General features: G+C 55.1%; 2 protein-coding genes across 2 annotated transcripts in view; both read left to right on the forward strand.

The window, feature by feature from the left end:
* Window positions 1-448: 448 nt before the first annotated feature.
* On the forward strand, window positions 449-1994 carry APOC2 (apolipoprotein C2). The gene is made up of 4 exons (XM_082607225.1): window positions 449-467; window positions 877-952; window positions 1123-1282; window positions 1601-1994. The coding sequence occupies exons 2-4, from the start codon at window positions 898-900 to the stop codon at window positions 1689-1691; spliced, it is 306 nt and encodes a 101-aa protein (XP_082463351.1). The 5' UTR covers window positions 449-467; window positions 877-897; the 3' UTR covers window positions 1692-1994.
* Window positions 1995-6222: 4228 nt separating this feature from the next.
* CLPTM1 (CLPTM1 regulator of GABA type A receptor forward trafficking) overlaps window positions 6223-12388 on the forward strand; it is a 28875-nt gene continuing 22709 nt past the window's right edge. The window contains exons 1-2 of the mRNA XM_082608158.1: window positions 6223-6330; window positions 11995-12107. Of these exons, the coding sequence (XP_082464284.1) occupies window positions 6259-6330; window positions 11995-12107 (185 nt within the window). The 5' untranslated portion in view covers window positions 6223-6258. The remainder of the gene's footprint in view (window positions 6331-11994; window positions 12108-12388) is intronic.

Consider the following 12388-nt stretch of genomic DNA (forward strand, 5'->3'; position numbering starts at 1 on the left):
GACCCTGCTCCCCCAGTGCTGAGACCCACCACTGAAGGCTTGTGGGCGGCCTGGAAGACTCCAGGCTTCTCAGTTTCTCAGGAGGGTGAAGGCTGGAGACCAGGCAGGGTCAACAAGCCCCCCCAGCGGCCCCTCCTTCAGCGCAGCTGCGTTCACCTCCCACGGGATGGAGACCCCAGGCCTCATGCCTGGCGGGCACCCAGAGCCCCCATCACCTCCACACTCCCCACCCAGCCTGTCTCTCTCAGCGGTGAATCTTCAGAGTGGAGGCTCCCTGTGGCTTGACCTCAGGGATGTCACTGCCCTCTCTGCCCACAGCCCGCCCCCCCACCCCCAGCAGTTCTGTTGGCCAGGACTTTGGCCTAGGCTTTGAGGTCGGGGTGGTGGCTGTGAAGGGGTGGACCTCAAGAGCTATAAAGCCTTTCTCTGCCTGTTTGGAGCTGGTGAGGACAGCCTGCCAGAGTCCGGTAAGAGAGGGGCATGGCGGGCGGGGGACAGCAGGAGGTGGCCAAGATTGTTAAAGCAGAAACTGCAAGAGTCAAGATATTAGATTCCAGTGATAGAATCATGGAATTTAGAGTATTCCCTGCCAGTCCAGTGGTTAGGACTCGGCGCTTTCACTTCTGCGGCCGGGTTTCAGTTCCTGGTCGGGGAACTAAGATCCTGCAAGAGCACAGGGCTGCCAAAAAAAAAAAAAAAAAAAAAAAAAAAATTAAGATGGTACAATCGGCCATCGGGAGTAGCATCATAGAATGTTAGGAAGTGAGGCCCAAGTCAAGCCATTAGGGGTTTGACTCAGGTGGGGGGGAGGGGGAGAGGGGGTCCCAGACCCTAGGATTAGACACCTCCTGTGGCCCTGTCCCACACCCTCCTCAGCGTTCCAGGTCTCCTGACACCATGGGCACCCGATACTTCCTGGCTCTGTTTCTCATCCTCCTGGTGTTGGGATTCGGTGAGTGTGGTCCATAGGAGAGGAGGGGCTATGAGGAGGGGGATGAGCCCCAAGCCTCTTCCCAGCCCAATTCTTGTCTGGCCCTGCCCCTGCCCATTCCTCTCCTTCCCCGCCTCATTCTCTCCCTGCTGCAGGCCCCGCAGCTCCCCTAACTCACTCTCCTCCTGCAGAGGTCCAGGGCGACCCTGTGCCCCAGCAAGAAGAGACTGCCAGCCCTGCCCTGCTCACCAAGGTGCAGGAATCACTCTTAGCTTATTGGGATGTAGCCAAGGCAGCTGCCGAGAAGCTGTACATGAAGACATACTTGCCCACCATGGATGAGAAAATCAGGTATCACCCACCTCCCACCCCCACCCCAGGAACAGGGACTCCCAGCCCCCAGCCCCTTCTCCCTCAGACTCAGGAGTCCAGGTTCAAACCTGGACCTGGTATCTCAAGGCCCAGGGATCTCAGCTCCCAGCCCCCAGTCCCAGTAGAACCCGGGATACTGAGATGCCAGCCCTGTCCTACTTAGGGATCCAGGAGTTTGGGTTCTAGCCACGTTTTCCCACAGGGCGCATGATTCTGGGCCCCAGCGCCTCCTCCCTCAGACCCAGGAGTCCCAGCCCCCAGCCCCTCCTCCTCAGCCCTTCTGTCCTTTCTCCCCAGGGACATATACAGCAAAAGCACGGCAGCTATGACCACCTATGCAGGGATTTTTACTGACCAGGTCATTTCTCTGCTGAAGGGAGAACATTAACAGCTGGGCCCCCAATCTTGGGGGGTGTCCAGAACCCAGCAACCCCTTGGGTCCCCTGATCTATACCCCACCCCCACTTCCTAGGAACTCTCAGCATCCTGCTCCCAACTCTAGCCTGACTTCTTATCAATAAAAATTAAAAAAAAAAAAAAAGCCAAGTTTATTCTTTTGGATATGGTTGCTTTTCTGAGACCTCAAGGGCCAAGATGGAGGATCTGACGCTGTCCAGCCAACATTTATTGAGCGTCTATTCTATGTATATCGCCCTAACCTGGTCAATGGGAATAAAGAGGTGAATAATAATAATGAATAATCATAACAACAATAATTGGAGACTGACTTTCACCAAGGTCTGGCTTTCCCTTCTTTTTTTTTTTTTTTTTGGCCACACTATGTGGCATGCGTGCAGGATCTTAGTTCCCTGACCAGGGATCGAACCCGTGCCCCCTGCAGTGGAAGCACAGAGTCTTAATCACTGGACCGCCAGGGAACTCCCGGCTTTCTCATTTGTAAAATGATAAATGGACATAGCTAATCTGCAGTGGACTCTGGCCATGTCCGGGTCCTGGGCTGACACTTTGAATATGCCATCGCAGTGAGGTGTCCAGGGGCCCTGTGGCAGAGGGGAGAGCAGTGCCCATGAGTCATTGCTGAGCGTGGCAAGGCAGTGCCCAGGTGGGCTGGGACCCGAGAGGACAAAACTGTAAACGCTGTGCTCTGTGCCACTTCCTATACATTTGTCCCACATGTATTTATTGAGACACAACCAGGTGCTGGAGACACAGCAGGGAAAAGACCTGCCCTCACGTGGCCCCCGCAAAAATGTACTGATTGGGTCCTGACCCAGTTTCACACGTTTTTTGTTTGTTTGTTTAATTTATTTTTGCCTGCGTTGGGTCTTCGTTGTGCGCGGGCTTTCTCTAGTTGTGGTGAGCGGGGGCTACTCTTCACTGCGGAGCACAGGCTCTAGGTGTGTGGGCTTCAGTAGTTGTGGCATGCAGGCTCAGTAGTTGTGGCTTGTGGGCTCTAGAGTGCAGGCTCAGCAGGTGTGGCGCATGGGCTTAGCTGCTCCGCAGCATGTGGGATCTTCCTGGACCAGGGCTTGAACCCGTGTCCCCTGCATTGGCAGGCGGATTCCCAACCACTGCGCCACCAGGGAAGTCTGTCAAATGGTTTTATTGATTACCATTTTGTGGTATGCTTTTTAGCTGTTCTCATTAGCAATAGTAATAATACTTCCTGAGCTCCTACTCAGGGCCAGGAGCTCTGGTCCATCCTGAGCCACAAATAGAGAGGCTGAGGGGGTGGAAGGCAGAGGATGAACAAGAGGACCCATGGATAAGATAACTTCAGACAGCAACGCGGGCAATGAAGAAAAGGAGAGGAAGTGAGGAGTTCAAGGTCTGGGGGCAGCCACTTTGGGTTGGGGCACGGGGAGAGCCCTCTAGAGGACCCAGCTGGGCTGGTCACAGGGCATGCGTCACAATGCAGTGTGGTAAGGACTACTGTTGATGGAAAATAGGGGGAGGGGAGAACTCAGTTGGTTCCCAGGTCTGAGTGGATGGAAGAGGGTATATGGGCAGTGGGGGATTACAGGCCAAAAGCACAGGGTGTAACATAAGAGCAGAGGCCCTGCAGTCTGAGAGAGGACAGTGCTGGGGCACATGGGTAGAGGGACTAAGAGCCTGGACTCCTGCATCTGGAGGGAGTAGAGAGTGGTCCTGGGCAGCCAAGTTCTATGGGCGGCGCTATTGGCCTCTGAAGATGCAGGGCCTGTATTCTCCTAATAGACTTGGCATTAACTTCCAGCCAGCCTTTTCAGTACTCTTGGGGCAGTTCTCCCAGGTCCTGGGGCTGGGCAGCTGTGAATCTAGCAGGAAACAGGGGCCTTGGGGAAGGGTTGTGAGAAATGCCCCCAAGTCCCCAGGGCCTGGGAAGAGCTGAGGCTGCCAAGCGCAATGGGTGATGGGGAGGGGGGAACCCTGGAGGAACAATCCCTGCTCTGTCCCCTTGTTTCCCACAGACTCAAGCCAAATCAAACCACTGCCCAGGCCAGTTCTGCTTCCAACCAATCCTGGTGTACCTCCCAGACTCCGCCTTCCTTTCTCAGGCTCCCACCCCAGTCCCACTCCCTTCAGGACCCCAGGAGTCCAGGCCCCAAGACTCCTCCTCCCCCAGAACTCAGGACCTCCAATCCATTCTCCTCAGGACCCAGAAGTTCAGGTCCCCAGCCCCCTTAGAACCTGAAATCCCAGCCTCTGGTTGGTGTTGGGCGTCCCCTAGTGGAGCGCAGGGTGTGTCTGGCCTGTGATTCAGTTAACGGTTAGTAGGAATGGAAGAATTTACTTGGTCACTCAGCAGACATGGGGGAGGGCTTTACAAGGGCCCCGTCTGAGGTCACAGTCTAGCTAAGAGCCTCTAGTGTTCCAACAGATCGGGACTCTGCGGTGTATGAGAGAGGACGTTGGGGGACCTAGAGCTGAGAGCAGAGATGGGGTAACAATGAAACCGGAGAAGATGAAGCTTCAAAGCCCCTCACCTGCCCGGGCTTTCTGTGGTTCTCTATTTATATGTGTACATGTAATTTTGTACTTTTAAAAAAGGAGCCCACAAAAATCTCAATCTGCCCATCTTCTGGGGGACTTCATCAGTATGTTCATTTCATCCCTAGACTTGAAGACTGGGTCTACAATTTCACAGAATCGTTATTACTATCATTGTTGTCTGTAAGAGAAGGGGACCGGGCAAGAAGTTTTCTTTTTTTAAAAAAAATAATTAATTAACTAATCAGGCTGCGTTGGGTCTTCGTTGCTGTGTGAGGGCTTTCTTCGTTGTGGTGCGCGGGCTTCTCACTGTGGTGGCTTCTTTTGCTGCAGAGCACCGGCTCTAGGTGCGCAGGTTTCAGGAGTTGTAGTTCGCGGGTTCTAGAGTACAGGTTCAGTAGTTGCGGCACGCGGGCTTAGCTGCTTCACAGCACTTGGGATCTTCCTGGACCAGGACTCGAACCTGTGTCCCCTGCATGGGCAGGTGGATTCTTAACCACTGCGCCACCAGTGTAGACCCAATAAGTTTTCCAAGGTTTCTTCTTGTCCTTGTGTTGGTTCACAGAGGTAATACATTCATCTTCCCCACTCAACGTTTCATCCTTTCACTCGGCAATCACGCCCTGGGACAGGGCTGGAGACACATCCATCTCTGTCAGTGATGACACAAGTGGGCAGGGAGGGCGTGGGGAGTCCAGGGATCTAGGAGGATTGGGAGGCGGTGCCCCGCCCAGTCTGCGGGCCAGGGAGGAGGCATAATACTATTGAGCTGAGACCGCGAGGAAAGTGGAGGATTATCAATAGACAGTAAAATGATAAATAAATAATTAAAATATCTCTATGCAAAGCCTGCTCTCCTTTTCAGATAATATGTAAAGTTCATAATAACAGTGCGTGATACTGATCACTTAGCCTCACATTGAGGACCCGGGCCAGGTGTTTTATATTCTTGATTTCACTGGGTCTTCCCAATAACCCGGCGGGGCAAAGGCGGAGAGGAAGAGGGGGTACCATTATAATACCTAGCTTATAAAAGAGGACGAAAATGAGGCCCAAAGAGATAGGTCACTTGTCCAGGATCATTTAGTCGGTCAGTAGCACAACCAGGGTCCGAACCCAGGTCAGACTTCCACCCAAATTCATTGGTGAAGGTTTAAAAGCCGCTGAGTCTTCTGTCCTCTCTGGGCCTCTATAATTCCTTTTCCGGGCCAAGGGTCTTTCAACACGTGTCCAAGCCCGGAGCTGTAGGAAGATAGCTAATGAAAAAGTACGGAGTTCTTAGAGCCCTTGAAGCCGAGGCCGTAGCTGCGAGGTTTACTAGAAAGCGGACCTCTAAGGGAACGCGCTTGCGCATTAAACTAGGCGGCCCGAAAGCTTAGGGAGGGGCTGACAAGGTCCGATTTGGAAGTGTGGTGGCGTGAGAGCACTGAAATAGTAACTAAGTGCACAGAACTATAACCTAGGGAGACTTGTCGGAGGAAAGGGCTGCGTTAGGAAGAGGGGTATGAAAGCGAGGCCACCGACCAAAGATCCTGCCCTCCGAGTCTTGGGTGCGGAGGCCAGGAAGGTTCCTTTAACGCAGGAGGGGCGGGGTTCAAGTGGAGCGTCTCGAAGTGTTACGGTGGCCGGGAAAGCTCAAGAAACTTGGAACTTAAAAAATAGGCGGGGCAAAGTGGACAGGATGACCCAGGAGGCTCGTATAACTGGAAGAAGCGGGTTATTCGTGGGGGCAGAAAGAACGGAGGCTGTGGGAAGCGTACATGTTGGCCAAGAAAGCCCTGGGAGTTCGGGGCATGCAGTGTATCTACTAGGCGAAAACAAACGGGCTGCGACGGGACGGAGAGTACGGTGGCCTGCTGGGTCCTTTCATAGACTTCAGCGGCTCCGGAGAGGCGCGGCTGAGGCGCTCTTGCGGGTTACGGTGGCCGGCAGGTCGGGCAAAGCGTGAAATCTCGCGCGATCGCGCTGGAGCCGTCGGGGACGGGGCGGGGCTGGCGGCGGGGGCGGGGACCCGGAGCGGGAAGATGGCGGCCGCGCAGGAGGCGGACGGGGCCGGCAGCGCCGTAGTGGCGGCCGGCGGAGGCAGCTCCGGTCAGGTACGGAGGCCGAGAGGGGCCTGAGGGGCTCTTCCCCACCCGGGGGGCCTCCCACGGGGCGTGTCCTGCCTCTCTTCACAGACTCCTGTGCACTGGGGGCTCCTTGCCCATAGGGACCTTGAATACCGGGCCCAGGTGGGGCCGGGCAGCCCGGGAGGCTGGACAGTGCAGGGAGCGGGGCCCTGTTGCGCGCCGGGTCCCCTGCATGCTCGCGCCGGGAGGCCACCAGGCTCGTTGCTCGAGCTGAGGACACAGTGGCGCGGAGGGGCGCAGACTTGTACCCAAGCGCCTTGGGTTCTCGACTCCGTGATTCCAGGCTCCAGGACAGTTCCTAGAATGGGCTGACGTTCACGGGGTGCTCTGGGTGTGGGCAATGATTGATTGATTGGGAGTTGTCTAACTCTGGGGAAGTCAGGTAACCATCGTGGATAAGGGCACGTGCTGTGGGGGCTGACAGACCCATTTTATAGTCAGGAATCCAAGGAACAGACAAAGGCGCCTACAGAAGGTCACCCAGGTTAGATCTGGGATCCATTCCCTGTAGAACTTACCAGCCATTGCTGAAGCAAGGTGGTCTGGACGGGGATGGGCTTATTTTCAGCATAAAGTAGTCCTATGCGGGAATTCGTCCTGGTACTGATGACTTCTGACCCATTGCCACTTGAACTAAACTGAGGCTGCAGAACAGACTAGTTCAGGCAGCCGCCCTTCAGACGTTTACGGAAGCGATGGAGTGACAGCGAGGTGCTGTCGACCCACCCACTGGGATGTCACTGACACGTGGGAGGCAGCACAGGGGAGAAGAGTGCAGGTTGGGAGGGGAAGACGAAGCTGAAGCTGACACTCTGTGACCTTGGAAAGTTCCTTTCCCCCTTCGTTTCTCCAGTGGTAAATGGAGGGATTGGACAGGAGGGCCAGCCCTGTGATGGGCCCTGAAGATGGCTCCAGCCATGTCCCTGCATCAGTGGACTGAGAGAGAAGACTGGTGTGTAAACAAAGAATTATAATCCTGGATGACAAGGATGGTGACAAAAAGTCCGTGTCAGAAGCTGAGGGAGCCCAGAGGAGGAGCAAATAATATCGCCTGGGGAGGACACTAGGGTGAAATTTGTGTGACAGAGCCAGCATCCCTGGTCTGGATCTTTTCAGCATCTTCAACCAGGGCCTGGCCCTGGGGGCAGCCCTAGGAAATGTTTGTCTCTATCTTTCGGGGCTTCCCAGTCTCGCTGAAAGAGGGTCTTTCCCCCTCTGCGTTTCTGTTGATTATTGTGGGGGGGATGATCAGAGAGACAAGGGCTCAGGGTGCCCTGATTACCCTGAGCTTACAGAGGACCCCTCCCCCCCAAGAACTCTTCTTGTCCCACTTCTGCTTAAAATCTTTCAAGACTTATTCCTTTGCTTTCAGGATTAAGTACAGATTCTTTGGTAGATCAAGGCTTTGCATGATCTGCGCTTTTTCCTCAGACTAGGCTAGGATTTCTCAACCTCAGCACTATTGACAGTTGGGGTTGGATAATTCTTCTTGGTAGGAGGCCGTCCTGTGCATTGTAGGATGTTTAGCAGCATCCCTGGCCATGCTAGATATCAGAAGCACACACATCCTTCCCCAGTTGTGACAACTAAAAATGTCTCCAGATGTTGCGTTGCTAAATGTCCCCTGGGGGGCGGAATTGTCCATGCTTGAGTCACTGGACAAGAGGACCATCAGCCACTGTGAAGCTCTTTTATTTCCAGGAGTGTGCCTCGCGCTCTCTCTCCACCTCGTAGCCTTTGCACATGTTTCTCTTTACCTGCCTGATCCTTATTAGTCCTGTGCATCTCAGGGGTTCTCTCCCCTAAGAAGCCTCTCTGACCCTCTCAGGCTGGGTCAGGGCTCCAGCAGTCCCTGGGCTCCTCTGTCCCAGCCCTGCCCGCTCTGGGTTGTCACTGTCTGTCTCCTCCAGTGGGCTGGGAGCCCCTGGAGGGCAGAGCAGGAACTGTCTTGGTCACCACTGTGTGCCCAGCACTTCCCAGCTCAGGACCAGGCACAGAGCAAGCCCTCAGCGTTAGTGGAATGCGTGGGTCTTGAGGCAGAGGCTGGGCTGAGGTGGGACTCCCATGGTGGATCCAGGCAGTCAGGGAGGATGCCCTGACTTCCTCCCAGCCCCGGCCCAGTCTCATGGCCTCAGCTGCTTCCTGGGCCCCTTAGTGGGTGTTCCGGGGATTGTGTGTGAGAGTGGGCTCATGGGTGCAAGAGCAGGCACGATGTCTTAGTCACTGCTGTGTCCGCAGCCACCGCTGCCCTCTCCTGGCTCATGCGCAGACCCTCAGCGATCTCCTGCCCCAGCCAGCCTGCTCCTCCTTCAGGTGGGGACTCAGACACCAGTCCCACAGCTCTGGTAATCATTGCTTCAGCTAACGTGGGTTGAGTCCCCACTACATGCTAGTCCCCATGCTAATGCTGGGCCACGGCTATGATCCAAACAGAGGCCCTGCCCTCTTGGAGCCCATGTATTTGTTGAAGGCTGGGAGTGGGGAGGGGGGTGGGGTTGGGGACAGGGACAGTGAACAAGGTAAATAAGAAAAATACACAGCGGTTCGGATGGTGCTAAGTGCCACGGGCAGAACCAAAGCTGGTGGGGGGCGCATAGGCAGTGAGGGGCGGGTAGGAGGTCGCCATTTAAATACAGTGGTCTGGGAAGGGCTTTCCGAGGAGGCGACATTTGAACAAAGACCTAAAGGAGATGAGGGAGGGAGTCACACGTACGGTGGGGGAAAGGCTTTCAGGTAAAGAGAACAGCCAGTGCAAAGGCCCTGAGGTGGAACAGGTGTGATGAGGGAGTGGCAGGGAGGCCCATGTGGCTGGAACTGGTGACTGAGGGGAGAGGGGTGAGAGCAGATGGGCACAGAGGATCCTGCCAGGCCTCAGAGGCCATGGTGACAACTTTGCCTGTACTCTGAGGGAAGTGGAGCCACAGGAGGGTTACCTTTTTATTGAAATGTAATTTAGATACCATAACATTCACCTGTTGTCAGTGTAGAGTTCAGTGGCTTTCAGTACATTTATGCAGTTGTGCAGTACAGTCACCACCACCGTGTGGTCTGAGAACACTCCCATCCCTGCAAAGCACTCCCTTGTTCCCTTTTGCACTTTCTCTGCCCCCAGCAGTGTCCCTTTTTATTGCTCAGTAGTATTCCATTGCGCAGATCCATCACCGGTCATTCATCGAAAGACTTTTGTGTTGTTTCTGGCTTTACAAGTGACACTGCTATGAACATTTGCGTATAAGCTTTTGTGTGGACGCAGAGTTCTTGTTTCTCGGAGGCAGAGACCTCGGAGGGGGATTACTGGTTCGGATGGCAGGGGCACACTTAGCTTTTTAAGTATCTGCGTATTTTTCAAAGCAGCAGCTCCATTTCTCCTACCAGCAGTGTACAGCTCTTTCAGTTTCTCCACATCCTCCCCAGCACTTGTGATTGTCCATCTTTTTGATTACGGGCATCCTAGTGAAGTGGCACCTTTGCATTTGGTTTCCTTTGCATTTCCCTGGGAGGGTTTCCAGCCACCTTGTCCACCATTGCAGGTAAGAGAACAGACCTGGGAGCCAGCCAGACATGGGTTCAAATCCTCGCCTGGCCTCAAGCTTCCTTTTCTTGATCCAGAATCAGCTCAGACCTGCTGCAAACGCTTGCTTGGCCCCCCCAGTGCTCCCAGGAGCGAGGCCAGCCCTGAACAAGGGGGGCCTGTGCCTATTCGACCTCGCCCGCCCCTCAGCCAAACCTTTGCCCACACCTTTTCTCTCCCTTAGACACCCTTCATCCAAATGTCAAAGACAGCTCCTCGGGAGGCCTCCCTAACCGCCCCGTCACCCCTCTGCTTGTTTCCCCTGGAACACTTTAATGTTTACCTTTGTTAATTACCCCGTTTACTGTTCTGCTGGTGCCTTTCCTTCTAGACCCTGAGCTCTGGGAGGGCAGACCCCAGAGCTGGGTGGCCACCACTGATCCTGCTGCCTGGCACTGGGCCTGGTGCACAGTAGGTACTCGGGAATTACTTTTATCGACACACAAAGGAAATCTTTTCTACCCTAAACGTACTAGTATGATCACAGCCTGGCCCTTGGGTCAGAGAGGTGAAGAGCCAGAGAGGGAAGTGACACACCCAAGCTCTCACAGCCAGGGACCACAGGGCTGGTCCACAGCCCAGGTCTGTCAGACCCCAGGGCCCCACCTTTTACCACAGTGCTCGTCTGCACTTGGGAGATGAAAGGGAAGAGCTCTTGCTGGTGAAGGGGACAGGAAGTGACAAGTGACGCCTTTAACAAATGCTGGCCTCAGCTTCGTGGCAGCGTCATCTGGCTTTGGGAGCCTCTGTCCCTACTCTCGGGGGCATTTGAAGCCGACAGAAGACGTTGCAGAGGAGCGGGCTTGGGGCAGGAGTCGGGGGACTGGGGAGGCCCAGGAATGGGTGCATTGGTGGCCTGAGTGTTCAGGGCAAGCCCTTCAGGGAGGCAAGCCCTTCAGGGAACATTTGTTGATTCCCGGGTGTTTATTGAGCCCCTGCTCTCTGCCAGCCCTGGACTGGGCAATGTTCCCACCTAACAGCCATCATGACAGTCCTGGTCCTGTCTCTTTTTTTTTTTTTTTTTTTGCGGTACGCGGGCCTCTCACTGTTGTGGCTTCTCCCGTTGCGGAGCACAGGCTCCGGACGTGCAGGCTCAGCGGCCATGGCTCAGGGGCCCAGCCGCTCCGCGGCATGTGGGATCTTCCCGGACCGGGGCACGAACCCGTGTCCCCTGCATCGGCAGGCGGACTCTCAACCACTGCGCCACCAGGGAAGCCCTGGTTCTGTCTCTTAAAAGCTGGAGGGTGAGGGGACAGCTGGCGGGAGGGAAGCGGGCAAGACAGGGGATCCAGCAGGTGCAAAGAGAGGGCCCCGTCTCGGGCCCTTCCAAGCTGACATCCTGAAATTCTCCACTTCTGAGTTTCTGTTTCTGAACGAAGATTGTTCCTTTGGGAAGCCCTGCCTGGCTCCCTGGCCCGCCCACACTCCTGTCGTCGTGCTGCCATCATCCTTCCTGAGTGACCCAGACAAGTGGCTGAGGCTCCCTGAGCCCCCGTTTGCTCGGCTGCCAAATGGCGGTATTCCTAGTTCTGGCCTCACGGCGTGGTCTGTGCCATGTACATCTCACACACCTCTGTGTGGCTCATGGTAGTGTGGCTCACGCTCTGATTGTGTTTTTCTGTGTCTGTCTCACCTGCTAGATCCAGAGCCCCTGGAGGGATGGGCCCCCCACAGGAAGGACCTTTCAATAACCCCAAGCCTTGCAGAATCTGACATCTGCCGCCTAACCCCTTCTACCTTGTCCCCAGTAGCCATCTCCTTGCATCCATCCTGGGCTCCAGCCCCAGGGAGCATTGGCCCATCCTCAGAGTCAGACTGTCTCACCTTCTTGTCTGCACCTGCTGCTTCCCTCATTGCCGCCTCTGCGCCAGCCAACTGGTTATGATTTAGGGCTCAGCTGTGATGTCTCCTCTTCCAGGACCCCTCCCTGACCCCCAGGATGGGCCAGGCGCCCTCTCTGTGCTCAGCCCTTACTGGCCCTCAGCACATGGTGGTGCCTACGACAGCCTTGGCGCCTCCGGATGCATCCTCCCTCCTCACCCTGGCCTCTGTCCCTGCAGGTGACTAGCAATGGCAGCATCGGGAGGGACCCGCCGGCGGAGACCCAGCCCCAGAACCCACCACCCCAGCCAGCACCCAACGCCTGGCAGGTCATCAAAGGCGTGCTGTTCAGGTGAGCAGATATAGCTTTGGTTTTGTTCATTGAAAAAAGTTCAAGTAAGAAAAGCATAAAGAGGAAGGGAGGGATAAAAAGCATAAAGAGGAAGGGACTGGCAGTCCAGTGGTTAGGACTCCATGCTTCAACTGCAGGGGGCACGGGTTCGATCCCTAGTTGGGGAACTAAGATCCCGCAAGCCATGTGGCGCAGCCAAACAAACAAACAAATTTTTTAAAAAAAGAGGAAAGGAAAGAATCACTGAGGATTACCATCATTACCGTACTGCTGGAGATCCT

Source organism: Mesoplodon mirus (genome assembly GCF_964341445.2).
Source record: "Mesoplodon mirus genome assembly, chromosome: 19".
NCBI lineage: Eukaryota > Metazoa > Chordata > Mammalia > Artiodactyla > Ziphiidae > Mesoplodon > Mesoplodon mirus.